Here is a 23,814-nt window from a genome sequence, read left to right on the forward strand (position 1 = left end):
ACCTCCTAAAATTTCTGTAAGAAGAAATTTTTTTTTTACAAAATGCATTCCTTTAGTTTGTAAAGACTCAAAAGTATGACTTAAAATAATTTTTATATTTATATCTGATTCTATCCCATAACTCCAAATCAGTCAATTTAATTTTCCTTTATACCAAGTTTCATCACCTTGGGAGTTAAGTGGTATATATTTTCATATAAATAATTTCTTTTATCACTTGGTGTTTAAAAAGGCAATTTTGAAATTTCATTATCTGAACCAACTTTTGTCCTCCCAATTACATCAATTATTCACTCTTAGCATTCTATCTACTCTTCTTTCTGCTCTGTGCTATCTCACTTAAAGCCCTGTGTCGTCAGTTCAAACTAAAAGAACCTACATCTAAAGTTATATAGTAAATCAACCTACTCATTCTCCTCCCTGCTTCACTGGATAAGAAGGCTGCAACTAGGAAAAGTACAAGGTTTGGAAGAACAATAATTTTGTCAAGAAAGATGCTGAGTGTCACAAAACTCACTCAGCAAACTGAACTACCTTTCTACGATGCTGACCCTGCCTGCTGTCTCAGCAAAAACCACAAGGCAGATAGCTGAGCTGGAGGTTCCCTTCATGGCTATCTCCCAAGAGTTAAGAAACAGACACCTGGCCTTTACTCAGTGTGATAAAAGCTTATCTACTCCTTTAGAGTTAAGCTCTTTTTCAGTTCCAAACCATTAGGATTTTTCCTTCCTGAAAATGATGCTAAGTTTAGTAACAAGCCTTCCACAAACTTTCCAGTCACTGGAACTGTCTCTGTCAAACTCTGGTATCTGAAACATCCATTTATATAAACAGAACAGGCAGGAGATCACCCTGCTAAACCTCCTTCCTTTTGGGTTTAACAATCTAATCAGTAAATTCAGCACTCTAGACCTTTCACAACCTAAAGTCTAACTTATACACACACACAAAAATTCAGTAATTTTACAATTGGCTAGCTATAGAAAAAAATAAAAGCACCCCTTCCACTGATAGAAATTTGGGCTTTTAAGATTTGGATCAGGTCAAACTAGTAATCAGAAAAAATGATCAACTCTAATCACATAGCCAGATGGTAAAACAGAGAGAAAATGAGCTTTGAAGCTATGTGTTCAAATTTTCGGCCCTACCTTTAGTGCAGGCACTGGTCTTTACTAAGTCATTTAACCCTTCTTAGCATTGTTTTCTGCATCTGTAAAATGGGGACAATAATAAGCCCCTAAAAGGATTGTTATGAGGATTACTGTAATGAAACATGTAACTCGCTAGAAACACCACCTGAATACTTGCATTAGAATGAAGTATTGTGGGGTGCCTGGGTGGCTCAGTGGATTAAGCCGCTGCCTTTGGCTCAGGTCATGATCTCAGGGTCCTGGGATGGAGGCCTGCATCCGGCTCTCTGCTCAGCGGGGAGCCTGCTTTCCCCTCTCTCTCTGCCTGACTCTCTGCCTACTTGTGATCTCCCTCTCTGTCAAATAAATAAAATCTTAAAAAAAAAAAAAAAAACGAAGTATTGCGTCGCTGTTGAAGAAATGTTGGTTGAAGAAGAAATGGAAACCTAAAGTTGGGAATTGTCAAAGGATTTCATCTAATCTTTAGCCTTATCAGTAGTTCTATGAACATGTTTTGCTGGTAGAAGAAATTGAAAAGAGCAAAAATTTAGAAATCAACATAGAGAACTTCATCTACCCTTAGGCATCTTAGCTTATTCATGAATACCCTTAAAAAAATTTTTTAACAAAGTAGGGAAAACTCACTTTAGAGACTGAACACCTTGGACACTAAAACAAGATTTTATGTTAGTATAAGCAATTTTATGAAACACACATTTATGAAAAAAGTTTAACTATACTAAAATCTTATTTTTCAGCTCCCCATTTTTCTCTCCTTTAAGGTATCTTTAATCTGGGGTATTCTGTCAATAGGTTGGGGGTTGGTGAACACCTATATCATTTGTCTGTAAAACTATATTTGTGCATATACGTATTTTTCACCGTGAGTATGGGGTGCACTGCTTCCACTGGCTTTAAAAGTTCTTAACCTTTATTTTTTTTTTTTTTTAAGATTTTATTTATTTATTTGAGAGAGAGACAGTGAGAGAGAGAATGAGGGAGGAGAAGGTCAGAGGGAGAAGCAGACTCCCCATGGAGCTGGGAGCCCGATGTGGGACTCGATCCCGGGACCCTGGGATCATGACCTGAGCCGAAGGCAGTCGTCCAACCAACTGAGCCACCCAGGCGTCCCATTAAAAGTTCTTAACCTTTAAAAGTTCTTAACCAAAAAGGTAAAGAACTACCGCTTTCAATGCACACTTCCACCATCCATTCAGTTTTCACATTAGAATACACTGTTCCTGGGTCACTCAAAAAACAAGCCCCGAAAGTCATCTGGGAAACTTCAGGAGGGCTTATTCCAAGAGCCAGGGAGCAAGAAAGCTTGCTTAAGTTTCAATTCTTTATCAGAAAGACCAAGCTTCAAATTGGCTATCATCCCAAAAACTTCTTTTAAAAAATTAAATAAATAAATAAATAAATAAAGACAGGAACGAACTACTGCTGTCACATTCTAAACACACTTGCTAATGTTTATTTGGTTCTACTAAAAATGGAATGTTATACATTCCACAATTTAATACAAGGCTGGAAATTCCTTCATTCTTCAGAGAATGAAATGAGGTCAGTAAAAACTGCAGGATGTTTAATTTCAAAAAGGATCCTCCCTCCTCAAGAATTAAGAGGCCTCTACAATTATAAAAATGTTTATGATACCCTCTTTTCCACAAGAATGCCACCATACCAAGCTCAAAGTGTGGCCCAATTTGGACAATTCTAAAGACATAAATGTAAACTATAAATTCTGCAATAAAGGAAACTTCCAGCAGTTGACTTCTGGTTCAAAGCATGGGTTTTAGAGTCAGAGAGACTTGGGTTTGAGTAACACTTGTGCCATTTAACAGATGAGACACTGCTAAATTATTCAATCTCACTGAACCTCAGTTTCCTAACCCATAAAATGGTGCTAATAATACCTAGCTAACAGAATGAGAACTAAAGTGAGATAAAGCTCTAGAAGACGGTAACTACTCAATAAATGACAGCTATTCATGTGATAGTATTTTTATCAGTTGGGCAAGCAGGTTAGTAGCATTTTGGCCTCCTGATGACACAAATCCTTTCTATCACCAATCTCCCTTGCCTGTCTTCTGTCTTTGTAATAAAGTGTAGCTGGAATTCATTTGAAAATAAATGATTGAGCTCTCAACCTATGCTGACCCATCACAAGAAGGGAATCACCTTCATAATATCACTGCATCAGAGAACCACATAGTCCTATACCACACAAAAGTAACTACTGCCCAATGGGTCCCACTCATCTACGTTCTTCCACAAAGAAAGGGAATAGCTCAACCACACTATCAAAACATTTTCAGCAGGTATGTGATTAAACAAATTCAGCAAAATGTTAATTATAAAATTTAGGTGGTGGGTATGCAGGTATTCAGTGTGCATTTCCTTCAACTTTTCTGTATGCTTGAAATTTTTCATAATAAAGCATAAGGGAAAAAAAGGCTAGTAAAAATCTCCAACAATCCACAAATTTTGTTTCTCTGGATAATCAGATATACCTAAAACGTACTTTGTGTTTTCAGCATTATAAAAATATACCTAATAATTTTAATAAAATTCTCATTTTTTACATAAGACCAAAATCTGGCCATATCAGAGGCCTTTAGCTAGCTAAGGGGAGTGGCTTTATTTATTTACTTTTTAAAAAAGATTTTATTTATTTATTTGACAGAGAGAAAAAGAGTGCACAATAGGCAGAGCAGCAGTCAGAGGGAAAAGGAGAAGCAGTTTTCCCACTGAGCAGGGAGCCCCACGCTAGGCTTGATCCCAGGACTCTGGGATCCTAACCTGAGCTGAAGGCAGATGCTTAACCAACTGAGCCACCCAGGTGCAGGGCTTTAGATAAGACTTCGGTTCAACTAAAGTAAGCCAACAGGGGGAATTATAAAGCTAATATAAACACTCTGAAAAGCAAGGGGGAAAAGCTCTAAATAGTCAGGATTTGTATAGGAAGGTGTACATACTGAAGGAAGCTGTACATACTGAAACTAAATATGGATGGAAATATGACAGAGCCAATCTCTAAATGTACCACAGCACAGCAAGGAGCCATTCTGTGTGGTAAACAGAATATTATCTTGACACGACACCCCCCCCCCCAGCCAGTGACATTCACGAAAAGTAATTAAAGGGCAATTAGTCCCTTGGAGACAGCCTGTAAAAAAAACAGACAATAAATTCCTATAACTGCAAGCAATATGACATAGATTTCAATTATATTGATTAAAACACAGTGGCTACATGCCCACAAGAATGGTTAAAATAAAAAAGAGGATAAAACCAACTTTTGCGGGACGCCTGGGTGGCTCAGTTGGTTAAGCAGCTGCCTTCAGCTCAGGTCATGATCCCAGCGTCCTGGGATCGAGTCCCACATTGGGCTCCTTGCTCGTCAGGGAGCCTGCTTCTCCCTCTGCCTCTGCCTGCCATTCTGTCTGCCTGTGCTCGCTCTCTCTCCCTCTCTCTCTCTCTCTGACAAATAAATAAATAAAATCTTTAAAAAAAAAAAAAAAAAAAAAAAAAAACCAACTTTTGCCAAGATATAGAAGAAATGGACTTCTCATACACTACTGATGGGAGCACAAAGCAAAAACAATCTGGCAATTTCTTATAAACAACTGCTGTTGAATGTTCACTGAGGCTTTATTCGTTAACAGTCCAAAGCTAAAAACAGCCCAGTATCTATCAAAAGGTAAACAGATTTTTTAAAAAATTGTGGCACACTCATGCAATGGACTCTTAACTGGCAATAAAAAAGACCAAACTACTGATATCCACAACAATATGGATGAATCTCAAAAACACAATGAGAAAAAGAAGTGTAACAGAAAAGGGTCTGTGATTGATTTGATTCCATCTATTTAACTACCAGAATAGGGAAAACTATTCTACAATGGTAGAAATCATTATCAGTGGCTATCTGCAGGGCACAGGTAACTACTGAATGCAAAGAACACAAGGAAACTTTCAGAAATGATAGAAGTATTCTGTATCTTGACTGGGGTGGTGGTTAAATGGGTCTATACCTCTGTCAAAACTCAAACTCTGCACTTAAGCTGTGTGCATCTGACCATATATAAACCTCAATAACACTTATTTAAAAATAAAAATTATTGGGGCATCTGACTGACTCAATAGGTGGGGCATGTGACTCGATCTCAGCGTTGTGAGTTCAAACCTCACGTTGGATATAGATACTTAAAAATAAAATCTTTAAAAAATAAAAATAAAAATAAATCTTTAAGCAAGTGATTCTTGATCTTGGGATCGTGAGTTCAAGCCCCACTCTGGGTGTAGAGTACTTAAAAAATTAAATCTTAAAAAATAAAAATTAGGAGCACCCGAGTGGCTCAGTCAGTTAAGCGTCTGCCTTCGGCTCAGGTCGTGATCCCAGCAGAGTCCTGGGATGAAGCCCCACATCATGCTCCCTGCTCAGCAGGCACTCTGCTTCTCTCTCTGCCTGCTTCTCCCCATGCTTGTGCTCTCTTACTCTTGTTCTATCTCAAGTAAGTAAGTAAAATCTTTAAAAAAATAAAACTAAATAAAAATCAATATCCTCATTTATAAATGTGAAATAGGAGTCCATCATCAGAGTGAAACACAATCCTTATTCTACTTTTAGATTACTCTGAATAAAGACACTGAAGTACATCAAGCAAATGGATCATACAATTCTTTTTCCAGTTGTTTAGTTTTAGGATTTTATTTATTTGAGAGAGAGAGAGAGCAAGCATGGGATGGAGCACAGTGGGAGGGAGAAGAAGAGAGCATCTCTAGCTGACTCTCCACTGAAAGCAAGACCAATGCAGAACTCAATCTCACCATCCTGAGATCACAACCTGAGCCAAAACCAAGAGTCAGACGCTTAACTGACTGAGCTACCAAGACACCCTGGACCAATATTTTTAGAAAAATATCTGTAAAGACTACATGCAACATAACATGGAAAAGTTCTTGTATTATGTTAAATGCAAAATACTGGGTATTGTGTTTATGAGCGCATAAAATATTTTTGCCCAAGAAAAGGCACAATGTGTAAAATATGAAAATAGTTTAGAGTGACGAGAACTATGAGTAGTTTTATTAAAATTTTACATACCTATTATTTCTTCAATTACACAAAGCTTTTTAAACCTCCCTACTCTGTCCACAACGTATCTTTATAGAAACTGGATGAAGACTCCAAGTTGGAGAAAAACAGACCCTTGACACATCAGAAGAGAGACACTTCTTTTGACTTTTCATTGGTTCATTGCCCAGTTGGTGGGTACACCAGACTATAAAAACATGGAACTACTCTACTGAAATGTGGAAGATATGTCCTTTCTAATTTGTAGTTAAGGCATGTGACTGGCTTAGATTGACTCCTTTTCATCTAACTCTGCCTCCTCGCTATCTTACTTAGGCAAACAATCAAGTCAGGGAATATGTTTATTGACTAATTGTCTTAGCAATCAGGCTGTACTTTGCCCTTAAACTCCTGAGATAAGAGATTCAATCACATGTAAGCCGAACATAGCCAAAAGAAGTGAAGCTTGGATGCATCTACACAAAATTACTATTCTGAACCACTAAAGAAATTTTTTGTAATTTGTTTCAGAAATAATAACATTTTGCATCTTACATTTTAAAACACCTTACTGACAGGAAAAGAGAAGTATAACTAGAGAATGTAAATGGCCAAAGATTTCTAAAATGTTTGAGCTTTTTCCAATAAATAGCAAAACTTGCCAACAATTTAAAAAGCGCAAAATTATTACCTCAATACTTTTTTAAGATTTTATTTATTTATTTGAGAGAGAGAGCACGAAGGCAGGGGGCAGGGCAGAGAGAGAGGGAGAAGCAGGCTCCCAGCTGAGCAGGAATCCTGAGATGCAGGCCTCCATCCCAGGACCCTGAGATTACAACTTGAGCCAAAGGCAGAGACTTAATGGCCTGAGCGACCCAGGTGCCCCACCTCAAAGCTTTTAATGTTAACTTACAGGGAAAATGAGATGATGACTACGTAAATAGGTAAAATCCTTCTGAAAAGCAATTTTACGGGTAATATGCATCTAAAGTTATTAAAATGTTCCTATCTTTTCAATTAAAATGGCATTACTGAAAAATTTATCCAAAGGAAAACATCAAAATAGGAGCTCCAAGAGAGTAAGAACTTACTAACCTTTGTATGTGGACCACTCTCAAGTATGTTGAAAGAAAAAATGAAATATTCTTAAACAAAGAAAAAGATTGTTTCCAAATTTCTGTTCTTATTTAAAAAAAAAAAAAATAAAGGGGCGCCTGGGTGGCTCAGTGGGTTAAAACCTCTGCCTTCGGCTCAGGTCATGATCCCGGGGTCCTGGGATCGAGGCCCGCATCGGGCTCTCTGCTCGGCAGGGACCCTGCTTCCTCCTCTCTTGCTGCCTGCCTCTCTGCCTACTTGTGATCTCTGTCAGTCAAATAAATAAATAAATAAAAATCTTTAAAAATAAAAAAATAATAAAAAAAATAAGAGGGATGAATAGTTAAAATTATAGCACAAATTAACTATAAAGCAATCATTTAAAATTACGGAGATGAAGAAAATATTTGAGCCAATATTATGTTAAAAAGTAGATTGTAGGGGTGCCTGGGTGACTCAGACGGTTAAGTGTCTGCCTGAGGCTCAGGTCAAGAACCCAGGGTACTTGGATGGAGCCCTGAATCAGGATCCCTGCTCAGCAAGAAGCTTGCTTCTCCCTCTTGCTCTACCGCTCCCCTTGCTTGTGCTCTCTAGCTCTCTATCAAATAAATAAATAAAATCTTATTTTTAAAAAAGTGGATTATAAAATGCAACTTCTAAAAGGTAACATAGGAGACAAGCTAGGGTATGGCAAAGAGATTTTAGGTACAACAACAAAAATATGATCTAAGAAAAAAAACTGCTAGGCTGAACTTTATTAAAAACTTTTGCTCTGTGAAAGATACTGTTAAGAGAATGAAAAACAAGCCACACCCTTGGGGTGAAATATGGAAAATGCATATCTGATAAGGGACTTGTATCCAAAATATAGAAAGAACTCTTAAAGCTCAACAATAAAAACACAAACAACCCAATTGCAAACTGGACAAAAGATATGACACCTCACCAAAGAAGATTTACAGATGGCAAATAAGAATATGAAAAGTGGGGCACCTGGGTGGCTCAGTGGGTTGAATGTCTGCTTTCAGCTCAGGTCATGATCCCAGGCTCCTTGAATGGGGGTCCTGGGATGGAGTTCCCTTGCTCAGTGGAGAGCCTCCTTTTCCCTCCCCCTCTGCTGTTCCCCCAGCTTGTGCTTTCTCTCTCTCTCTCTCTCTCTCTCTAATAAATAAATAAAACCTAGGGAAAAAGAGAGTATGAAAATTTACTCAACATCATTCATGATTAGAGAACTGCAAGTCAAAACAAGATACCACACACCTACTTGAATAGCTAAAATCCAAAAAAACTAATGACACCAAATGACGAGAATGTGGAACAAGAGCAACTCACTCATTGCTGGTGGGAATGCAAAACAGCATGGCCACTTTGGAATACAGACTGATAGTTCCTTAAAAAGCTAAACATAGTCTCAACCATAAGATCTAGCAATCACACTACTAGGTATTCACTCAATTGACTTGAAAGCTTGTACTTACACAAAAACCCACATACAAGCGTTTTATACAGGCTTTATTCGTAATTGCCAAAACCTGAAAGCAACCAATATATCCTTTTTAAGTGAATGGCTAAACAAAACTGTTTATCCATCCAGTCAATGGAATATATTCAGCTATAAAAAGAAATGAGCTATCAAGTCACAGAAAGACATGGTACGGGGGAGAGACCTTAAATGCATATTGCTAAGGAAAAGAAGATAATATGAAAAAGCTATATAATGTATGATCCCAATTATACAACATTCTGGAAAACGCAAACATCAGTGTGTTGCTGGGGTGTGGAGAGAGGGGAAGGATGAATAAGTGAAGCACAGGGGATTTTTAGGGCAATAAAACTATTTTGTATGACACTGTAACAGCACAATCACGACAAAATACATTTGCAAAACTTACGGATATTTAGAACACTGAGTAAACATGAAGGTAAGCAAATTAAAAAAAAAAAAAAAAAAAAACCCAGCTAGCAGGTTGGGAGAATCCCAGACTGTGACAAGAGAATCTAATCGTGGGGCGCCTGGGTGGCTGAGTGGGTTAAGCCGCTGCCTTCGGCTCAGGTCATGATCTCGGAGTCCTGGGATGGAGTCCCGCATCGGGCTCTCTGCTCAGCAGGGAGCCTGCTTCCTCCTGTCTCTCTGCCTGCCTCTCTGCCTGTTTGTGATCTCTGTCTGTCAAATAAATAAATAAAATCTAAAAAAAAAAAAAAAAAGAGAATCTAATCGTATTTCAAATGTATTTTAAACAACCTCACTGAAGGGGATAGGGGGAAAAGGTACAGACCTAAGTAACTGTAATGAATTCTATAAGATAAAGGCAAAAGGGACTGCACATAAATACTATACTCTAGTCGATAAAATTGCTTCCCCAAGGTACAAGTTAACAACTGCTATACATGTATACTGGAATTAAACAATTAAGTAAATGAATGATGAACATGGGGAACCAAATTTCTCACCTTTGAAGTGGAAAAGCACAGATCTGCAAGGGAGAGTAACCAAAAAATCATATGGTAATGGAGTAAAGCTACAGTATCAATAAGAACTCCTGTTTAACTTAATACAGGTAAGGATGGTTACATATAGAAATATTTACAGATATGCATTATACAGGGGCTAATATACACACATATATTCTTTTGTTGTCAACTGAGAGGACCTGAAAGAAGTTATACCCTGGTAGCTACCACCACATCTAGTGCCCAGATCTTGCTTTCTAATACTATTCCCCACTAAAAATAACTAGGACCCATTGGAGAAATGGCTGATTCTAGGATTGGGCATGAAATACACAACATGAGCCCTGAACCTTTTATAGTGCCAGAAAGTAAAGAAGTGCTCAAAAACAAAACAAAACAAAACAAAACTACCCAAACATTAATTGGGGGGGGGGGGTTTAATGGCAAAAGGCACAGGGGCCAACTGAAAGACCAACCAATGGTCAAAGCTAGAACTGGAGCAATAAAATAAAGCAGTATTAGATTATAAAACCCATATTATAAGTATCCATTGAGCCCATAATGACATAAATGACTGAATAAATTTATACATGGGGGAGAAGAGGCATCCTTGTCCTATGCAGAACAATTCTAAATAAATTAAACAGATACTACATTCTAGAGGGGAGAAGTATAACTCCCTACCCCTTAAGTGTAAGCTACGCGGGGTGTGACTCCTATCCAAAGGGTACAGTAGGGGAGAGGGGCTGAGCACGACTTCAGCCAGATGATCAACATCACACATACTGTTATTATAACAGTATGTACTCCTCACTTGAACTAATGAAAATGGTACTTTACCTCTATAATATTTCTCCCCCCAAAACAAAACCCCAGTCTAATCATGAAAGAAAAAAAAAAATCAAACAAATTCCAATAGTCAGGCATCCTATAATATACCTGACCAATACTCAAAACTATCAAGGTCATCAAAAGGTCATCAAAAACACAGAAAGACTTGAGAAACGGTTACAGCCAAAATGAGCTTAAAAAGACATGACAACTAAATGTACTGTGGTGTCCTGGATGGGATCCTGGAACAGAAAGACATTAGGACTAGACACTAAAGAAATGTGAACAAACTATGGGCTTAAGTTAGTAATAATACATCAATATTGGTTCCTTAATTTAAACAAAAGGACAATCATGTAAGATGTTCAAAAAAGGAAAAATTATATGGCTGAGGTGGGAGAAGGATATATGGGAACTCTGATTTTTTTTTTTTTTTTTTTTTTGTAAATCAAACTGTTCTGGTAAATAAAGTATTAATTTTAAAAATTAGATTACAAAATATATATAACAGTACGATTTCAACTTTATATAAGATGCCTACATAAAAGCCAAAATACCAAAAGTAGTTTTGTTAGGATGATAAGATGGGGGATTATTTTTCTTTTCCTTAGTCTCCAAATTTTCTCTAACATATTACAGTACTTTATAATTAAAAGAGTGAATTTTATGCCACTACACACCTAATAAAATAACCAAAATCCAGACCACTGACAATACCAAATGTTGGCAAGGATATGGATTAATAGAAATGCTCCTTCATTGCTGGTGGGGATGCCAAATAGTACAGCCACTTTGGAAGACTGAAAACTTCTCCCAAAACTAACATACTCTTACCACCTGAACTAGCAATTGTCCTCCTTGGTATTACCCAAGGGAGTTGAAAACTTGTCCACACAAAAACCTGCAGATGTTCACAGAAGCTTTATTCATAATTACAAAAACTTGAAAACAACCAAATGTCCTTCAGTAGAGAAATGGATAAACTTTGCTACATGCAGCTAATTTCCTAAAGGCAAGCACTACACGTTATTCAGATTTCTATCCCTAGTGTCTAATCCCATGTTCAGGTAGTAAGCACTCACTAAAATTTTTCCCTAAGGGGCACCTGGATGGCTCAGTCGGTTAAGCAACTCCTTTCAGCTCAGGTAATGATTCCAGGATCCTGGGACAGAGCCCCGCATTGGGCTCCCTGCTCGGGGAGGGCTGGGGGGGGGGCTTGCTTCTCCCTCTCCCTCTGCTGCTTCCCCTGCTTGTACTCTTTCTCTCTCTCTGCCAATGAATAAAAAATTATTAAGACTAGCACAAAAAACACTCAATAATGGTTTTCCTTCATGCACTTCCATAATTCCACTCCTTATTTTTAACTTTTATACTGGTTTCACTGTTTAGGGAGGAAGTACTAAAAACATTATGCAAGCTCTACATTTTTCAAACTTTAATATTAATGATAATTTTGCTTTCTATTATGGGAGGTAACAGAAATAATGCTTAAGAGTAAAATATGGCATTCAATTACATAAGCAATTTCAAAGTGAGGCTATGTTTTCTTTTATTCAAATGTGTTGAAAATAAAAGTAACTAACTGTTATTAATTTTAAAAATAACACTGACTCCAAGGATAGCAAAATGAAGTAAGGAGTAGTAAGAAATAAACATGTCGACATTTAAAAAGCGAGTCTTTATTTCACGTAAATTCTGGGAATAATCTATTATAATTATACTGTTTCATCCATGAAAACAAAATGCACCACACTTAGTATAAAAAAAAATTAAGCACAGTGGGTTCCCTCACATGACAGAGGCTAAAGAATTACCAGTAAAGTCTTAAAGTTCTGATACTAAAACTATATACAACATCACTTATTTTGTTTTGATAGGATTGTTAGTTTTTCAATTTTTGTCTTTAAACATTTGGTCAGCATGTAGTACTGCATGGTTCTATTTAAACTATTTAAAAGTAAGGCTGAATGTGAAAATTGGGTTACTTCTTTACATTATGGGATGATGAATGTTAGGTAGGGGTTAAGAAAGTTGCTAGTAGGGGCACCTGGGTGGCTCAGTGGGTTAAAGCCTCTACCTTTGGCTCAGGTCATGATCCCCGGGTCCTGGGATCGAGCCCGCCTTGGGCTCTCTGCTCAGAGGGGAGTCTGCTTCCTCTTCTCTCTCTGCCTGCCTCTCTGCCTACTTGTGATCTTTCTCTCTGTCAAATAAATAAATAAAATCTTAAAAAAAAAAAAAAGAAAGAAAGAAAGAAAGACTCACAGACCGGACAGAAATGGAGAAGGGACTGTGAACAAATTAAGTGATTATCTGTACCCTAAACTTGAAATGAGAAACAATTCTACGAGTTATTTTGAGTAATTTTGAAGAGCCTCGGGGAGCCTGCTTCCTCCTCTCTCTCTCTCTGCCTGCCTCTCTGACTACTTGTGATTCTGTCTGTCTAATAAATAAATAAAATCTTTAAAAAAAAAAAGAAAATTGCTAGTAGCCATTATGGTTTCCCTAGCCTAATATAGCTTCCCATGTACACTACTATCGCTGAGAACCAACCCCCCTCAGTTACTGAGCAGTAAATAAACGTAATCAGTTTTAAATCATTTCCCAACACCAACTCAGAAAGTCTGAGATCTGCCTTATTTTGGACCCTTGCCTTCATGGCCAATTTAAATGGAACCCCCAAATGTTTTTAATTTGGTACACTGATCACAGTGAAAGTTAAAGGATAAAATCAACCAGGTTTATCAACAATCTTAGTTTGTAAGTGACACAAATTACCAAAGAAGGAATCTTAATTTTTTAAAGTTCTATTTCACTACTATTTCTGGATTACTACATAATGTGATTAAAAACATGACTCCTCCTGTGATCTGGTAAGTTTGTTCTAGGACAAGAGCCTGCAACCTGAATCCTACTAGCTATTTCCTAAACATTCAATTACTCTCAAGAGGTACTATACATGAGTGTACAGAAAGAAGTGTAGAGGGGCGCCTGGGTGGATCAGTTAGGTAAGCATCTGTCTTCAGCTCAGGTCGTGATCAGGTCCCATCAGCCCTTTCTTCATCAAGCTCCTTGCTCAGCAGGGAACCTGCTTCTCCCCCTCCCACTGCCTGCCACTCCCCCTGTTTGTGTCCCGGCTCTTGCTTTCTGTGTCAAATAAATAAATAAGATCTTTTTAAAAAAGAAGAAGAAAGGTACAATAAGACCTTTTCTGAATCAGCAATATAAAGGATAACTGGGTAGGGCAGGGAAATCTAAAATAATCTACTAGCACATAATTCATAAATAAGTGTCACATTTCCTTGGATTCAAAATACCGGCCAGAGAACAAAACTCACTGCTGTTTCCAAGGAAAGAGAGATGCAAGTTACATATCTTGAGAAAACAGATCCAGAAAGTAATTTTTAACCTTACCAAAATCAAAATGACAATAACATTGGGTAAAAAAAAATTAAGTAACCATGATGCATTCAGTAGACAAAGGACACACTTTACAAGTTATAAACTTTATAGATGATTAAATGATTAAACTGATCAGCAAAAGAAGTGGAAGAAGTTTCCAAAACTTTCACATTTTCCAAGACCGCCAAAAATTAATTTAACCAATATACCAATTTTTTAAAACATACTAAATAAACCTAACTAAAACACGACAGACATATAAATATAAAAGTACTGCAGTATTTGGGGGAAAAAAGACAACTTCCTGGTTAATCTCCTGGAATAGTTCTCTAAAAGTAATCAGCTGCTTGAACACAGCTGGGAGAATATCCACACAAGCAGCTGACTCTCTGCAGACACTCTGTACTTTTCCAAAGAGAAGTAAACTAATTACTTGTGTTTCAAGTCCACAGAACACATAGATCTGTCATTCAAGTTTTGCTCTGAGGTCTGACACAAGAACCTACACTTTTAGATAGCTTAAGCAAAAATAAATCATTTAAAAAAAAAAAAAAAAGATGTTTTCGGGTGCCTGGGTGGCTCAGTGGGTTAAGCCTCTGCCTTCGGCTCAGTTCATGATCCCAGATCCTGGGATCAAGCCCCGCCGTTGGGCTCTCTGCTCAGCAGGGAGCTTGCTTCCCTTCCTCTCTCTCTGCCTGCCCCTCTGCCTACTTGTGATCTCTGTCTGTCAAATAAAGAAATAAAATCTTTTTAAAAAATAAATAAATAAATAAATAAATAATAAAATAAAAACTTTAAAAATAAAAAAATAAAAAGATGTTTTTATAATAACTTAAGTTCATGGAAGGAAGTACCTATAAGGATACTCAAATATAATTTCTTACTCTGCAACTTCAATACCTTGCAGATAGGTTTATTTCCTCAACTACTGTAAGAACCTTACTTGCTTAGCAGGGAGCATACTAACAGCAGGGAGCACACTAAGTTATAAACAAGAGACTACATACATACTACCTAGCATTTTACTAAAACCGTATCACACAATTTAATCCTGAAGTACCCCTCACATTACGGACAGAAAGCAAAAATTTACTTTGTGGTCATCACCAATTCTTATTTAAGGATGTATTTTCATTCTGAAGGTAGACGGCACATATAAATCTTAGTACTATATTAAGCTATCTGTCTTCAGTCCCCTCAACTCCCAACAGTATGCTATATGCAGAAACCAAATATTTAAATTAAAGGAGGCATCTTCAAATCAGAGAAGCAGACTAGGAATTGTTAGAACAGCTAAAATAGAACATTGTAGGGCAGAGCACAGTGGGTCTGCAGCATGTAAGGATCAAACTTATCAATTGTGAACACAACAGTAAGTACACTCATTTTAAGCTTAAAGAGAAGTGGGAGGCCAGGGTGGCGCAGTGGGTTAAGCATCCGACTCTTGATTTCAGCTACAGTCATGATCTCAGGGTTGTCAGATCCTCATGGAGCCCCACATGGAACCCTGCACCCAGCATGGAGTCTGCTTGAAGATTCTTTCCCTCTGCCCCTCCAACCCTGCCTCTCCTCTCTCTCCCAAATACATAAAAAAAAAAAAAAAAAAAAAAAAAAACTTAAAAAGAGAAGTGTATATTAGACAAGCTAGGCTAGATTGTGAAGTAAAACTTATACAAATTAAAGGCAACCAGCTACTCACCAGCTGTTCCCAGCTATGGGTGTTAGAGCTTAGTTGTTCTTAGTTCCCTTCTTTATATAGTATAAGATAGCCCAAGAGACTAGATGCTCTGAAATTCTTCTAATTCTAATAGTGATTTTCCTCTTTGGCCTTGGAAGCTATTCAACCTCTTTGGGTAAATAATTAAATAAAAACTAAATTCACAGGGAGTCCTAGGTATTAATGCACATATAATTATATTCTGACCTCAAAAACAGAACAGAATCCAAACTTCGTAGCTTTGCATTCAAAGCCCTTTTTGATCTAAGTTCAAGCCCAACTGTCTACAAATAGCAACTTTAGATTTGTCGTTTTCCCAAGAACTTTTCATATCCTCCTCCCTTTGGTCACAGTTTCCTCAGCCTATGAATTCCTTCCCCCTTCTCTGACTACTGAAATTAGACTTGTCCTTCAATCACAATTTAAAAAGCCTTCTGTGACCGATCTACCCACCAATCATCTCAACCATATCACTCTTTCCTTTAAACTCCATTGTGTTTTTCCTTTATCTCCCTTAATTCATTTGCTTTACACACATTAAGTTGTATACTACCCCACTGCAGTGTTAAACTTCTCAAGGGCAGAGATGCAGGGACTCTCTGATTCATACAAGCCTAACAGTAATTTACACATGGTTTGTGCTTAACTGCTAAACCAGATGGGGTGATATTAGTGGGCCAACACCAGAAAAGTGATACCCTAAATCACTATTTTTCAAACAGTGGATCATAACCTAATAGTCATGAAATCATGTGGATCACCATCAACATTCAAAAAACAAAACAAAAAACTCTGAAATACTGAACAGACTAAAAAATGCCAGAGAGCACAAGAACACTAAATATGTTTTTTGAAACTTGGTTCAGGTGGCTTTTTTTTTTATTTTATTGGTCATAATATAAAATATATCTCTTACAGAGACTTGCAAGTTTTTGGTTTTTTTTTTAAGATTTTATTTATTTATTTGACAGACAGAGATCACAAGTAGACAGAGAGGCAGGCAGAGAGAGAGGAGGAAGCAGGCTCCCAACTGAGCAGAGAGCCCGACGTGGGGCTCGATCCCAGGACCCTGAGATCATGACCCGAGCTGAAGGCAGTGGCTTAACCCACTGAGCCACCCAGGCGCCCCGACTTGCAAGTTTTTAAAAAGATTTTTTTTTTTTTTTTTTTAATTTCTTTGACAGACAGAGATCACAAGTAGGCAGAGAGGCAGGCAGGGAGAGAGGAGGAAGCAGGCTTCCCGCCGAGCAGAGAGCCTGATTCGGGGCTCGATCCCAGGACCCTGGGACCATGACCCGAGCCGAAGGCAGAGGCTTTAACCCACTGAGCCACCCGGGCGCCCCTTAAAAAGATATTTTAAAACTGCCTAAATATTTTGGGGGCACCTGTCTGGCTCAGTCCGTAGAGCATGCAACTCTTAATCTCAGGGTCGTGAGTTCAAGCCCCATGTTTGCATGGAGCCTACTTTTTATTTTTATTATTATTATTATTTTTTAATTTATTTGACAGAGAAAGTGAGATCACAAGTAGGCAGAGAGGCAGGCAGAGAGAGGGGAGAAGCAGGCTCCCCGCTAAGCTCCCCGATGCAGGGCTCGATCCCAGGACCCTGAGATCATGACCTGAGCCGAAGGCAGAGGCTTAACCCACTGAGCCACCCAGGTGCCCCTGGAGCCTACTTTAAAAAAAAGTCCTAAATATTTTTTTCCACATGTGGGGCTAGAATCATACCATCCCTACACAGGCTTTTAGAGAACTGCTCGAAATCTATATAGCTGATAGTCAAAAAGAACGATTCTAATTGGCTCTCACCTAAACCACCACATTATCCACTGTGTCAGTAATGCCATCATCTAACGAATAAACTTACCACACATCACGTTCCCAAAGCACAAGGCAGTGATCATAAATTTTAAGTGTCTGCTTGTCAACTGAGTCTCTTTGCTTATCATAAGAATTACTCCCAATGGAACTTACCTTAAAAAATAATTATACTTGAGAGCATGGTAACAAACCCTCACCTGAAACAAACTAGTCAGTGGGGGCTGAAGAGAAGCCTTCTTCACAATAATTTATATGAACCAGACAAATCTTGTTACAACAGATCTTTTCCTGGTAACAGCGATGTTGTGGAAGTGATTTCCAAGAGGAAGATAAATGCTATTTTCAAATTTAGTTTTATCTGTTTTCTACCTCAATTACCTAGGGAATTAAAAGTATTTCCTGGGACTGCAATTATGATTATGTCAGGCTCTCTTCACTGCTAACCAATAAAGATTATCAACAAACAAGGGCAACAAATAGCCATTTTGGTTCCCTGTAACCCATCCAATTTAACAATCAGAGACAGGGTAAATAATGATATAAGACAGTTACATTTCACAACAGAACCAAAGCTCAAATGCTATCCAAGTTTATAGGGATGTGACTGAATTTTAAGAATTTTAAGGGATCATTCAGTCAAGAATAGTTGACTATTAACAGCCAAAAATAGCTGAAAAAACAAAGAAGTGGAAAATATACTGGATTTAGAATCCAAAGACCTGGGTTTAATTCTGGTTAACATTCACTACTGCAATACTCAGTTTCCTCTCTTATGAAAAAGGGACAAATAATACTCCTATATTCATTCAGCGAATATTTACTGAATAATACCTTGTATGTGCCATTAGACCTTTGACTAGGGAAACAACATAGGTATATGTAGTCCCTATCCTCAAGGAATTTATATTTTCCCTATCTCACAAGGCTGTTGTAAAGATCAAATGTAAAAATACTATGCAAATTGTAACACGCTACATGAAGTGCAAAGTGAGGGGTGCCTGGGTGGCTCAATTTGTTGAATGTCTCTCTCTTTTTTTTTTTTTTAAGATTTTATTTATTTGAGAGAGACAGAGATAGCAACAGAGAAGGTAAGCAAGCAGGGAGGAAAGGGAGAAGCAGGCTCCCTGCCAATCTCAGGACTCTGGAATCATGACCTGAGCTGAAAGCAGACACTTGAACTGACTGAGCCACCCAGGCACCTGACTGCTCAACTCTTGATGCTGAATGTCTAACTCTTCATTTCCAAGCTCAGGTCATGATCTCAGGGTCATGAGATCAAGCCCCGCATCTGTGCTCAGCAGAGTCTGCTTGAGGGTCTCTCTCTCCCCCTACCCACCCCCCCACTCCTGCTTGTGCCCTCTCTCGCTCACTCTCTCTCTAAAATAAATCTTTAATTTAAAGAAAGTGTGGGGCGCCTGGGTGGCTCAGTGGGTTAAAGCCTCTGCCTTCAGCTCAGGTCATGATCCCAGGGTCCTGGGATCCAGGCCCGCATCAGGCTCTCTGCTCAGCAGGGAGCCCTTCACCACATACCTTTATTACAACATTTAGAAAGATTCAATAAAGTCTAAATGAGCAGATATAATAGTCTACTATCTTACTGAATTGATTTTCTAAGGGCTGGAGTTCAGGAGTCTAAAAAATCATTATTTGTTAGTATAGTCTTAGCTCATAACTCTCAATATAACCACGAAGATAAAATGAACTGAGAATTCAAGATCTAGAACCTGTTGCTCCAGGTATGGGCTGGGTATGTGGGTTGCAAAGGGAGTAAAAAAATAAAGACTTCTAGGCCCCATGCAAGACCTACTGAATCATATATAACCCTTAAAGTGTGAGCCCAAGAATCGATACTTTTAACAAACACACCCAGTGATTTTTATGTTCACTAAAGCATAAGAATCAGTACCATAAAATTTTCCTTTGATCAATAACCATGATTTCAAACATCATTTCTAAAATCTACCTGGAAAATCTGGGCCAAATAGAATTCATCTATAATTGAGAAAGCAGCTCCTGAGAAGGTACTTAGCAGTCAACATTAAATGACTCACACTTAACTTGTAAAAATATTTCTTGTGGCACCAACCTCTTTATTCCAAACTTTCACATTAAATGAAACAAAAAAAAAAAAGGAATGGTCATGAGATATTCCTATAAAATGAACTCCCAATAAATAAATCTATATAGACATAGATATATATATAGCTTAAATTTTTTTCTTATGGTTTAACTTTTAAACAAGGGAATCACTTCTCAGCCTTTTGGCTAAGATAAGTGTAACTTTAACAAGGGAAAGTTGATGGGTAGATTATCTTGACTCTATGAAGAGGAAAAGCATAAACTCTACCCCACACAAATATATCAGGATTTTAAATGCTTGCAAGCAATCTTAGGGATCCATGCTTATTAAAGACCACACCACCCAAATACCAAAGAGATAAAACAAACTACTCAACAGATAAGCCTAATCACTTAAAAATAAAGATGGTACCACAACTATAACCCTTCTACGGGCACCTCTCAAGAAATCAGTCAAGAGCCTTTGGAAATACTTTAACCTTAAGAAAATTAACCTGAAGTCAAATATAACTGCACATACTATATAATTAGTGCAAAAACATATGCATTTTGGTTCTACTTATTGAAACCATCCCTCCAGGTATATACACATCAAAGGGAAACATTCAATATATGTTACACTGGGAAAAATTACAAAGTGGAGACTAACATTGCTAGCACAAAATTTTCCATCTGTAGTAAAACTTAGAGCCCAGAGGGCTTGTTCATATCCTGCAACATGACTCTTTGCAAACCAGTTAAAATCTAGTCAGTTTTGAAGGGAAAAGGACAAACTGATCCATACTGAATTTAGTTTAATGACTGTTCTAAGATTCAATGAGGCAGGGCCTTTGTAAGGCAGACTTTAAAATACAAAGAAATCAATGTCCTTACTCTTGTCCAAGCCTTTAGTCCCTTAAATCTCAGTTACTCAGTTCTTTTCACAACTCAATCAGTTGTCTAAATGACAATATATGAAAATTGGAATAATTTGTATATAGCAGGAAAGCATCTAAAATAGGGACAAGTCTTAAACAGCAATCATCAAGGTCCAGACATCCACCTATGACTTCATGCAAACTATGTCTACACAATAATAATCTACCTATGCCTAACCCTGATCCCACATGGCACTTCAATAACATGCAAAACTTTCCTGGGGCAACAAAGAGGTTAACTTAAGGAACCTGTAGGAGACAAAGAAAAGCTCTAAGGAGTGCTGCCTAAAGAATGCTACGGGAAAATTAGCATCAACCTAAACAAAAGCGAAACAAGTAACAGACATAGATATCCCTCAAGAACTGTGTCTGTTTGATTGCTGATTTCCTCCTCTCACATGAAAACCTAAGGAGAAGATAAAGACTTTGGAAGAAGGAAAGAGACTGTAGAGCTGAAGTCTCAGAGAATTTGCCAACTTGCCTGACTTGTGTTGCAACTATCACCATTTCCACAACAGCAGTAAAGAAGTTTTATAGAATTTGGAAATCAAAATACAGCTGAAAGGTGAGAAACCATTGCCAGGAAAAAGTCTCATCATCACAACCCTCCAGAGTAAGGTTCTCCAAGCAAAGAGCACTCTTTTGTCCTGCCCACTTTCTTGTCTTTTTTAAGACAAAGTCCCTACTCACCACCACGTATGCACCAAAATTCAGTGTTTTCTCTCTAGGAGGAGGAATGGGCCTAGCCTGGAACATGGACCTGAGGCAAGTCCTTCCATCTGTCCTAAGGGATCATCTGAAGTATTCCTTACAGTACCTAATTTATGTCAAGATTCTGTTATAAAATTGTTAGTTGATATATATATCTATATACATATAAATATACACACACATATATATTTGAAATGGTTGATCATGTTAGCTGTAGTCATCTACAGAATTATTTTTGGTTTAGTTTTTTTTTTTTTAGTTCCTTTAGTTCTTAAAGAGTAAATTATTTAGAACTTTATGATAACTTTCTAATTTTAAATAAATACTTCAATTTTAAATTTAAAAATAAACACCTGGATCCAAAGTTAACTTCCAAAGGGAAAGGAAAATGACAATTCCAAGAGCTTCTATCAGAAGGAAACATCAGCCACAGATTTTTAGTTATCTAGAAAGAATAGAATTAGATGCCCAGGTATAAAACAAATTTTGGTCACAACTCCATTCTATATCTGAATGCCCGGGCCCCCAAAGATTAAGAATGTATCACCAGAGAATAAGAAAAGAGCATGTAGAACATTAATGGAAAAAGAAAACATAAATGTAAAGTTAAATAGCTCCAAACAATTACTTTGATGAGCTACTCTTTCTTCGGGTGGAAGGTAAGAGGAAACAGAGTGAGTGAATTCCACAGAGAAAGTGTGTAGAGGATAAGGGCAGGGGTGATGAGGTAAATAAAAAGGGAGGGACTCCTCAATAGCCCAGATCTTCACAATACTAACCTCTTTGAAACCTTCGGCAAACCTACTGTTTTACTACAGGAGAGACTGAAGGTTGTGGAAATTTTAACTAAAATAACATTTATAAAAAATGAGAAAGACCTCATGAGGGCAAATCCAAGCACTGAGGGAGAGGGCAAAAGTGTGGAAAAAATAAGGTTCAGTAGAAGGCAAGAGATACAGGATTGAAGACTGCTGAGGAGAATGGAGGTAATGAGAGTCAACCAGCAAACACTATATAAATTTTAACACAAAGTATAAAAGCACCAAGGTAAAACCTGGATCAGAGTGATGGAGGAGGTCTGCACAGAAACTGGAAGACAAGGCAGCAGAGGTTGGGGATGCAGTGGGAAGTAAGGTTGAAGGAGTATGAAGGAGGAGGGGCTGCAGTAGGAAGAGGATGGGTTGCAGCAGCAGCAAGAGCCTAAACTGAGAAGTGAAAGCAGCCTGGAGGAGATAAAGAATAGGATAAAGTCGAGCGTGGGATCACAAGAGGATATAGTAAGAGAGAATAGAAAGGGCATGCCCCAATAAAGTAAGGAGGTCAAAGACCCAAAAGAGGAGCATAGTTTGGGGGGAAGCAGGAATGAAGGAGAGCTCCACCATAATCCTGACAAAAAAGAAGTAGGAGTAAGGTGCAAAAGTGAAGATCAGAAAAGGGGGGGGGGGGCAGAATACGGATGCTCACAGAGGGACACGGAAATGGTAGACACTAGATTCGAAATGCTTGTGTGATATGGGACAACAGTGTAAAGAAACTAGTGTCAGAGACACCCTCCCCCACCACCAAAACAAAAACAAAGGCATGCAAGCAAGGGTCAGAGAAGAAGGTACACTCTTGGGAGTGTGAATCCAAAAGGAAGGGGAGGAAATGGACACAAGGCAGGATAGAAAAATGAGAGGGTGCTTAACCACAGGAGAGGGTAACTAAGGAAAGCAAAAGGAGTGCAGTAGAGGGATGATATTCCTGCAGGAAAAGTGGGAGCCGATCACAGGTTTGCCTACTTGGTCTAGAGGACAGAGGAACGGTCCATGAGGGTTGACCGCAGCGGCGGTGAACAAAAACTACGATGCTAAAGATGAAAACTTGGGGAGGACACGACAGGGGCCGAGTCAGAAAAGGAGATTCTGTCAGCAGGGGACAGAAGTCCATTATGAGGGCGGCGAGGGGCAGAGAGCGGCATACCCAGGGGTAAAGCAAAGGGGCTGAAAAGAAGGCAGAAGAATGGGGGCAGGGGTAAAAACAGCGGGGGCGCAGGGACGCAGACTGGTTACAAGGAGGGAGGTGCGGGTTGCGAAAACCCAGGGAGCGGGGAGGTGAAAGGGTCAACCCCAAGGAGTTGCGGGGCCTGAGGGGAACGGAGTCCCTAGGGCCGGTTCCAGGACTGGAGGGGGTGGGGGGACAGTGGGGCCTGAGTGCGACAGGGGTAGAGTGAGATGCAGGGACGGCCGGAGGGGGCGGGGCGGGGTGGGGCGGCGGGCGCCCAGATACTCACACCTCCAGGATGCGGTCCCCCTTGCGCACCCCGGCCCGGTCGGCCGCCCCCCCGGGCAGCACGGCGCTCACATGCTGCAGCGGCGCGTACAGCTCCCCGTTGATGCTCCGCAGTTGCCCGCCCTCGCTCACTTGGCCCCGCACGTTGAAGCCGTAGCCGGACTCGGACTTGACGATGCGCACGACCCGCGGGCCGCCGCCTCCCCCGCCGCCGTTCCCGGCGCAGTGGAGCCCGGACCCCCCACCGCCCCCGCCACCCCCGTTTCTGTGAGGGGCTGAGGGGTGAATCCCTTCCCCGTCCTCGTCCGCCAT

The 23,814-nt window shown here is 39.0% G+C and overlaps 1 protein-coding gene across 1 annotated transcript in view; it reads right to left on the bottom strand.

The window, feature by feature from the left end:
• The window catches only part of LOC111162060 (sorting nexin family member 27), a 63,335-nt gene extending 39,521 nt beyond the window's left edge, over window positions 1-23,814 (bottom strand). Inside the window, exon 1 of the mRNA XM_022526252.1 lies at window positions 23,504-23,814. Within this exon, the coding sequence (XP_022381960.1) occupies window positions 23,504-23,814 (311 nt within the window). The remainder of the gene's footprint in view (window positions 1-23,503) is intronic.

Source organism: Enhydra lutris, unplaced genomic scaffold (assembly GCF_002288905.1).
Source record: "Enhydra lutris kenyoni isolate GAN:26980312 unplaced genomic scaffold, ASM228890v2 scaffoldscaffold88, whole genome shotgun sequence".
Classification (NCBI taxonomy): Eukaryota; Metazoa; Chordata; class Mammalia; order Carnivora; family Mustelidae; genus Enhydra; species Enhydra lutris.